Raw genomic sequence first — 9,651 nt, 5'->3', positions numbered from 1 at the left:
GCGGCCCTACCCTGAGTGTGACTGAGGGTGGCATTGCAAACTCCAGATCCGCCCTGCTCTGTGCATGACAGGGGTCGGCGCCCCAACTCCCCAATCGGCCCTTCTCTGAGCCCAACCAGGGGCTGCACCTAGGGATTGGGCCTGCCCTCTGCCACCCTGGAGCAGGTCTAAGCCAGCAGGTTGTTATCTCCCGAGGGGTCCCAGGCTGCAAGAGGGCACAGGCCGGGCTGAGGGACACACCCCCCCCATCCCCCAATTGCACAAATTTTTGTGCACCAGGCCTCTAGTATATATATATGAAAGAAACTAACTAAATGTTTCTATTGGCCTGTTTTTAACAGGGGTCATCTCTTCTCCCAACTTTGATTCCATCTTTTACCCTTTTACATTTAATCCAGCTTCCCAATTAATTCCTGTGGTGTTTCTTAAGTTACTCTTTTTTTTCCATCCTGACCACAACCAACCTACTCTGGGCTCTCATTTCTTATCACTAGTTTCTTTGGCTCTAAATTCATGAGCCTGTTTCTCCAAGTTGTTCATTCTTTTGCTTTGTAAATCTAGTCCAGTCACACCACATGCACAGCAGGCAGCCCTGTAAGGAGGCCCTGCTTTTCCTCCTTCCTTTCTGGTGGCTCCACCTTTGTCTTCTTTGAAGGCGTATCCTCTGCGATCCAGCCACTAATGGTTAGTAATGCTTAAATCTCCGTTCTCAGCTTTCTTCTCTTCTCAATCTATATTTTCCTAGAGGATTTTCATCCATGTCCAAGGGTTCAATAACATAATTAACCCTGAAAATATATCTTATACCACCAGCTTACTGACTTGACAACTCCATTTACAGCTTGAAGACATCTCAAACTCAACATGTGCAAAAACAAACCCCTGCACTTTCTCCTCCACTCCAGAAAAAACAAACAAACAAGAAAAGCCGACACCTAAAATTTGACCTTTGCAGGGAATGGCACAACTAATGGCTTCTCAAGTTAGGAACCTGGGCATCATCCTGGACACCTCTCTTCCTTGCTCCTCACACCAAGTGTCTTAATTTTAACTCCTAAATATCTCTGAAGTCTTTGCTCTTTGCATTGCCAGTAGGTTTGCTTACTCTTTGCACTACCCGGTCATAGCTACTCTAATATGACCAGTCTAATAACTTATCACTCCACATCTCTTCTATCGTCTGTCCAATTCATCCACAGTCTCAGGGACCATTTCAAAGTGTACTTCTAATGATGACACTATGTGCTTAAAACAAACATTCTTCAGTGGCTTCCCACTACTCTTAAGCTAAAGGCAAAATCTTTTAAACATTGTTAAAAAGGCCCTCTGTGACCTGGTCCCTCAGCCTCATTTCCATTGTTTTCCTCCAACACTAGGGCTTTTCACTTGTGACTCCTTTTGATAGAATGCTCTACTTTCTCCCAACACACACAACCTCTGCCTTTCAGATATGAATCAAACCTTCCTATAGGTCAAATCCTCCTATTATATGGTCTTATAGCACAATATTCCTTTCCTTTCCATTTAACATAGTTGTATAAACAAATTTTACATTTATTTGTAATTCCATAAGGACAGGAAACTTTTTTCCTTTGCCTATCATTGTAACCCTGCACTTGGCACATAATTCTCATTCAGTAAATATTTTTAATTGAATAAATGAAATACAAATTCCATGATCTCAGAGCTCTCTTTCAACTGAATTCATCTTGCTATTTGGATTTTATTTTTCAATCCTCCCCAAGGTAGACCTTCTAATAATTCAAGTGACTTATTCCTTTTCCCCCTCCTACTTCTCACCATACATGTTTCTAGAGCATTTACTTGTGAGACCCCACTGACCAGCATGCCACCTGACTCATAGGAGGCACTCAACACATGCTTATTAGCCTGAAAGATAGGTCAAACCCCATTTCCCTATCTAATCTCAAACTTCTTTTACTCTCAATTCCTATATTACCCTCCTCTGTATAATCAAATATTTAATTGTATGTTGTTTCATATTATTATCTTTTAATTATTTTATTTATGCCCACCTCACTTCACACAGATTATAAATGTTTTCCCTTAAAGAGCCTGGACTTAGGTACTTAATCTGTTGATCAAAAATGCAATTCCATCCAAATATGCTCTTAATATCTTATTATTAATGAATAAGAGACACACATTTTTCACCTATGTCTTTCTCTCCTTCTCCCCACCAATCATCAGCTGAGAAAGGTGTTAATAAGCAGAGACATGTCTAAATAACAGGCAGAAGGGAGAGGAAGACAGAACTAAAGGCCAGGCTGATATTGTAGGGTTCAGAATGAGTCATCCCAAAATGTGCCTCTGTGGGATGCAGATTATTTTAAACTAAAGGCAACAGAGACCCTGTGGGCTCAAGAGAAACTTCTGCCCTCCCCACCTTAACTATTGAGAAGAATTTGAATTGGGGGTTTTGCCGATAATAAGAGATTATCAGAGATAACCTTTCTGACCTATCTATAAGGCAGAGCAAACTACAAATTACTGAACTCTGTTCTTATCGTCCTGCAGTGACCCTCTGAAACCCCCATGGCATCTCACTTCATATATGACCAGGAGGTAGTCAGATATAGCTCATTTTACCTTTCTGTCCCTCAGCCTCTCCTGTATGTGAGGTTTCTGACTCTCTCATATATGTGGGGTTCCCATGCACACATATGCAGTTAAATTTGGTTATTTTCTCTTATTAATCTGTCTCATGTAGATTTAATCATTAGACCAGGTGAAACTTTCTTCCTCCCTGACAATATACAAAATGAAACTCTAGCACCTGAATGACAGAAATGAAATCAACTGAAAGGATCTTATTCATCAGAAGTGAAAATGTAATGGTATCGCCTAATAATGTACTTTCAGGTGGTAGAAATGAAGACACCTTATATAATTTTAAATTACAAACTGAACTCTTCAGCAATGAATTTCTATTTTCTATCAAGATGCCCATAGTTTAAATGTTCCCCAATACAATCAGCCTCAGTTCCCCAGACCGCTGCGGGAGGGAGAGCTACTGCTTAATTTAATTTTCTGGTTTGCTGACGGTGAACCGAGAGCCCTCTTTATGTTTCAATCTTGTTACTGACAATCTTTATAAAAGTCATGCGTCTACTTTTCTGCCTTAGTAAGAACAATATGGTTAACGTTATTGAATTTTCCTCTGTTGATTGAAATGATTGTAATGTGTCAGGATCGATTCAAATTGCATTGAGTGTGAGCAGTTGATGAAATCTGTGCTAAGCCCCAGGCACAGTCTGAGAATTGCCTTTTTGAGTAAGTTCCTGATTTCAACTTAAGCATGCATCTCTTTCTGCAAAGGCTTAGTAAAAAGCAAAAGCTCTGGCTGGAACAAAAAAATAGGGTTGGGGTGGGGGGATTGTGATTTATGACTCCAGTTGGCTGAGTGATGTTCATTCATGCATCCACTGTAATACCATTTGTGGAGTCTGAGGCCAGAAAGTTCTCAGAATGGCTGCCCAAAGGCTCACACCAACAGGTGGTTAAGGGAAGCTTTGCTGGGCAGGGCCACTTCAAAGGCTGGGCCATGGGCTTCAGCTGTTCCTGGTGACATAGGAATGCGGACAGAATGAGGAGTCCTTGGTGGGCAACTGGATGTCGTCTCCTGCATAGCGTGGGACTCCAGCCTCGTAGAGAGGCTTGAGGGAGGTTGGTCCCAGGATCAGAATCCACAGGGTTCATAAGACAATCCTATAGCTGGGCCCCAGATGTCTGGACAGTTCAGACTCCACACCCAACTCCGGACCACCGGTGCTCAGAGCAAACGTGTCCTTCTCTCAGGCTAGGTTTGTCCTCTGGGTGCCACCTCTGAGCTTGGGTCTCCGTGACTCTACACTAATTGAGATCCATTTGTCTTCATGTCTGGGCTAATGATCGCCAAAGCTGATTTCTCCAGACAGCTGTTAGGTGGATGAGGCTGAGGCACAGAGACCTGTAGGACGTCTGTGAAGCCAGCCCTCCATCTTTGCACCTAGCCAGTGACTCCAGAGGCTGGGGCAATGTGACGGCTTGTCCTTCAACCTGGGCTTCCATTTTGTTCAGGAACCCAGCGTGGACCACCCTTCTCTACCACTCATGGCCTGGGTGCCGTCTTGGAGGCTGACGTAAAGAACAATCTTCAATGGGGGCTAGCCCCTTCATTCATCGTTTCCAAGTTGTCATATTCTTATTGGGACTGTGGCTTTACCATTAGCTCCATGTATGGAAGCCTCTTACACAATTTTTTCAGGTCTTACTTCTTTATAATTTGTCATTTATTTGGGGTTTATCTACATATATAATATCAACTAAGATCTGAGGACAATGAAAACTGGTTTCATTCTTTAAAACTGAAAGGAAGTTATGTAACATATTTAAGGATTCTCATCCAGACTGTAAGGAATTAATTTTTTTTAAATCAAGAAACTATAAAAGAAAACATTGATGAATTCTATTTGGTGCCAAACAGTATGAAAAAAAACACCTTCAGCCATGTCAATAAAAAACAACACACTGGGGGAAATAGTTATGATTCATAGACGAAAGGTGAATCTAAAATACATGAAAAGAGGTCTTAGAAATTGTCACCCCCTCAAAAAATTTTAAAACCCAAATTTCAATAGAATCATGGGCAAGTAACATAAAAAAAATTACTAGAAGGGAAATGCAAATGGCATTTAAGACATTAAAACATGTTCAGCTTTCTTCTTATTAAGAAAAAGATATACTAATACTACACTGAGATGCAATTTCTCACCTATCAGATAATACAAACACAAAGCTAGAAAACACCCCCTGTGCCAAAGCTGTGGAGAAACAAGGACTCATATATTCTTCATGGAAGTACAGATGGAAGTCAACTGGTAATATTTACCAAAATTACAAATATATTCACATCTGTCTGAGCAATCCTACACACTTTTGAGAATTTATCTCAGGAAAATAACTGCTCAAATTTATCCCACAGATACACTTGTACCTTAGGAAACTGTATGCATATGGCAGCATTGTTTGCAATAGCAAGAAACTGGAAACATCTGTTGATGTGGTGGGTATAAGTAGACAAATAATAGAATGATACACAGCTATTTAAAAGACTGAGAAAGCTTCTGATATCCTGCAATGAAAAGAACTCCAAGGTGCAGAACCATGCTCATGACACAGAGAGGAAATTTAAAATATGTAGTTTTCTTTCCTGTCATTTTCATAAAGAAACACTAAAATAAATAAAAACAGTGCAATATAAAAATAGGTAAACAATTTGCATATGCAATTCAAAAAAGAAGAAAAATTAGTGGCCACTAAACGGAAAAAAAAAAAAAGTGGGTATCTATCATGTGGCTGAGATTCCTGAGCTGAAAACAGTCTCTATGTTTAAGGGCTGTTTTGCTCCCACTACACATTTACACACTGACAAAGAGAGAGAAATCTAAGTCAAATATCTCCATGTTCTAAGGATTGTAACGGAACGAGAATAGGGAGAGAAAGGCAAAATGTGTTTTGCTGTTTTTAAGAAGAGACTTACTTTAATTGCTGAATAGAGAGAATAGCCACAACGCTTCTTAAACTCTGCTCGAATGTCCAAAAGGTCAATTTCTGATCTGGAAACCATTATTCGGTTCAGAGTAAACTCATCGGTTCCAGCACCCTGTTAAGAGATGTAGACATCCACAGCACAAGTCAGCCACAGAACAGCGTATAAATCTATATTTATAAGAAACAGATAACGGTGCACAAAATAGTCCACCGTGGTGACTCTCCTCCCCTCGTTGAACATAAAACCTCATTATTCATTTGTTTAAGAAATATTTATCGAGAGCTTACTTTGTGCCAGTACCATGCCTCATGCTGCAAACAGAGATGGGACACTTCCAATTTTGCAAAGGATACAGGTAGGAAAACAGGCCATATAATATAATGTGGCATATAAGAAATATTGGGTACTATAGGCACACATATGAGGGGAGCCTAAAATAGATTAAGGATTAGAAAAGGTCTAAGAAAGTGGTATTTAAGCTGAGGCCTAAATAACCAGACAGGAGAAGGGGTGGGGTTCACAGAAAGAGGAAAAACAAACAAACAAAAAAAACCCCCAAAAAATGTTCCAATGGAGAAAACAGCAGGTGTGAAGGTTTAGGGCAAGAAAGAATGCCACACTCAAGGACACACAAATAATGAAGAGGAATAGCAAGAGATGTGTCTGGAAAGGCAGGACTTATAAGCCACAAAACGAAGTTTTGACTTTATCCCAAGAGTGAAGAACTATTGCAGTCTTTTCAACAGGAGAGTTCAGAGATGGGAGCAGAGTTGCGCTTTCTGAAGATCTCCCTGGCAGCGGTATGAGGAATGGAGCGTGGGTCAAGGGGAGGATGAAGATAACAGAATGAGACTGGAAGCTTTGGCACTAACGTAAAAAAGAGAAGTTGATAGCCTGTCCTGGAAAAACGGCGGTGCGATGGAGAAAATGGGTCGATTTGAGAGATGCTTGTAAAGGCAAACTGCAGCGGGAAGGCCGGGGAGGGTTCCGGGGCGGGAGGTAGGGGGGTAAGAGATCAACCAAAGGACTTGTATGCATGCATATAAGCATAACCAATGGACATAAGACACTGGGGGATGGGGGAGGCTAGGGGACTGTCTTGGGCGGGGGGAAAAAATGGACACATATGTAATATCCTTTGTAATAAATAATAAAATTTAAAAAAAAAACATAAAAAAAAAAGAACATTAAGATTGAAAAAAAAAAAAAACAAAAAAAAAACTGGATGTATCGTTTGAACAGAATGAAGGAGAGGGAGGCGCGTAAAATTCCCGAGCAGTTACATTGACACAATTCATTTATTCATTTATTCATTTATTCAACAAATGCATATTGAACGTGTCCTGTGTGCCAGGCATTGTTTCGTGCACTGCGCAGATGATAGTGAACAACACAGGCCGTACCTCTCTCCTCATGCAGGTAACATTCCAATGAATGGAGATGGTCAGTAGAGAAAATTAACAAAGTGTTTAAATAAATAGTAATGAGAACTATGGAACAGAGTGTGACTAAAAGGGAAACAATTGACCTGAGTAGTCAGGGAAGACCTTTCTCAGGAGATGATGTTCGAGCAGAGACCTGACAGGTGAGAAGGAGCCAATCACAGGTAGACCTGGAGGAGGTACCTTTCAGGCAGAGAGGACAACAAATGCACAGACTCTGATGTGGGAAGAGACCTGGCATAGTCCGGGACAGGAGGGCCGAAGAGGCTGAGGCACAGAACAAGGATGGGAGGAGTGGTATGACTTCAGGAGCGGGGCCAGGGCAGGTCCTGCTGGGGATTTCCACTGAGATGGCTGAACGCAGGAAGGGGAGCGGACCTGGGGTGGCGGGGAGGTGAAGTGAGGGACATGATGTGTTTACTTTGGACATAACTCAGAAGGTGCACGTGGACTCCCCTAGGAAATGTCCAGTAAGGACAGTGGAGCAAGCATCTTCTATGTGCCAGGCCCAGTGCTAGGGTCTGAATATATAAAAGAGAAAAGCAAACTTCTCTGCTCACGGAGCTACCATCCAGCAGGGGCAACGACAGACAAGGCAGTTTGGTCTATTTAAGTAAGGAGGCTTGAGAGGCCACTGGACCTAAGGGGTCAGGTTTGAGGTGTGCCGTTCGAAAACAGGTTCCATTGCCTGTGAACCAGGGGAAGTAATTTAGTCAACACTTTACTGTACCGACTGCTCTAATGATTAGGACACTCATGATCAATCCATGGCACGGATTAGCTACAACAGAGAGCTCATCAAAGGGAATGGAGTTGCATCAATAATGGCAATGTTTTTACATTTTCCATGAGGGAAGCTAAGAACATGTATGAAATTTCCAGACCAACCTTCAAAGCGCGATGCAGTCTTTCAGCTAAAAAGGCAGGTATGTTCCTTGCACAATGAACTGTAGAAAAAAATAAAAGTATGTTCATTGTCATTTAATTGAAATTGAGTTAATATACAGTAAAATGTTTTTAGAAATGATTCAGAGCCATTTTACTCCCTCCCCACTACTGGCCTTTATTTAGAATGAAAGAATGAATACTTAACCTAGATTTCAAAGCCTTGTAGCATCATATTTGCACAGAACGTTAGCAGAAGTGATCTTTAGCCGTGGGGAAAGTAAAATTAGCTGCCAAAGAAATTCCCACAGCACATGACTCATCTCCAGATCTCAGACACACCAACAACTTCGCTTCCACTGATAACTCCCCAGGGTGGGCCACTGCTCCATTTCTAACAGCTTTGACTACTGATGAATATCTTGGGTCTAGAGCAGGGCTGGGCAAACTTTTTGACTCGAGGGCCACAATGGGTTCTTAAACTGGACCGGAGGGCCGGAACAAAAGCATGGATGGAGTGTTTGTGTGAACTAATATAAATTCAAAGTAAACATCATTACATAAAAGGGTACGGTCTTTTTTTTCAATAGTTTTATTCATTTCAAATGGGCCGGATCTGGCCCACGGGCCATAGTTTGCCCACGGCTGGTCTAGAGACTGCAGAGATGTTGCCCAGATAAGTCGTTAGGTAAGAAGAGGCACTGGAGCTCATTTTTAAACCAGTTTTTCAAATGGAAAGATTTTCTCTTAAGTGACTGTATCTAAATTCAGTTACTGAAAAATACTGCAAACTTTTAATTCTTTATTTTGAAATAACAGGTAAAGCAGATGTAAAACAAACAAACAAGCAAAAAAAAAGCAATTGGCAAAAACATGAGCAAATTAAGTATAGTTTAAATAAAGTGAAAATCATCAGGAATAGAAAAGTCTGTAGAGAGAAAATCTATTTATTGCAACACACGTACTTTTATAGCCTATGTGATCTGCAGATAGGAATCTGATGAAAGTGAATAAATTTTATAATGAATATTAGAGGTCAGAACCAGGATAAGTAGCTTTCCCATAGTGCCTTACTGGCTCTCTTAAGGAACTGGAAAGGCCTTCAGTTTGTGTAATTGACTTAAGAGAAATAGTGGGGCAGCAGGGGGCGGGGGAGAGAGGATGTATTAGACACCCAAACGTGGAATCTGGGACAAATATGAAAACAGTGTTAGATGTGAAGTTGTCTGAGAATAAACCAATCATTTGGATCGGTTGTACCTATTTTTTTCTGAAATTCATATTAAGCAAGCCTTAATACTTATATTAAAAGTTGTTATGCCCACTTTATCCTAATAAACTTTTTAATCATCTCCCTCTCCCTAAGCTAAACCCTTATAGAATACTTCCCCCTGCCTTCCTAACCCTTTAGCTTGTCTTCTGCTTTATGCTTTTAACCACCAGGTTTGTTCTTTATGCCCTAAAATGTTGGGAAGTGGTGTTAGACATAGTGATAGAAAGTTTGCTCTAGCACCCAACATCGAAAGTAGGAAAACTCAGGGACATTTCTGACATGCAGGGAGTCCACTGAAATGAATTACAGTGACCAAGAGGCCACAGCTGCCCATTTCTCACCTTCTGTGATGTCTTGACCAAACTTCAGTCAGTCCTTTCTCCTCCCCCAGCCCCCTGAACTCTGGCTGCCCCCCACCCGAGCAAGCACTAAAACATGAAACATGCCCTCCTACCAGCTTGTCCCGAGAGTGAGGTGGCAGAGCCAAACACATCTCC

The 9,651-nt window shown here is 41.3% G+C and overlaps 1 protein-coding gene across 5 annotated transcripts in view; it reads right to left on the bottom strand.

The window, feature by feature from the left end:
- ANXA3 (annexin A3) overlaps positions 1–9,651 on the bottom strand; it is a 51,193-nt gene that overhangs the window by 3,371 nt on the left and 38,171 nt on the right. For all 5 annotated transcript variants that reach the window (XM_015557668.1, XM_015557666.1, XM_015557667.1 and 2 more), the window contains 2 exons: positions 7,885–7,943; positions 5,543–5,665 (listed from right to left, as the gene is read on the bottom strand). In XM_015557668.1, the coding sequence (XP_015413154.1) occupies positions 5,543–5,665; positions 7,885–7,943 (182 nt within the window). The remainder of the gene's footprint in view (positions 1–5,542; positions 5,666–7,884; positions 7,944–9,651) is intronic.

The sequence above is a fragment of the Myotis davidii genome, unplaced genomic scaffold (genome assembly GCF_000327345.1).
Source record: "Myotis davidii unplaced genomic scaffold, ASM32734v1 scaffold449, whole genome shotgun sequence".
Taxonomy (NCBI): domain Eukaryota; kingdom Metazoa; phylum Chordata; class Mammalia; order Chiroptera; family Vespertilionidae; genus Myotis; species Myotis davidii.
The sequence above is the reverse complement of the archived record's forward strand: the minus strand, read 5'-3'. Positions and strand labels throughout refer to the sequence as shown.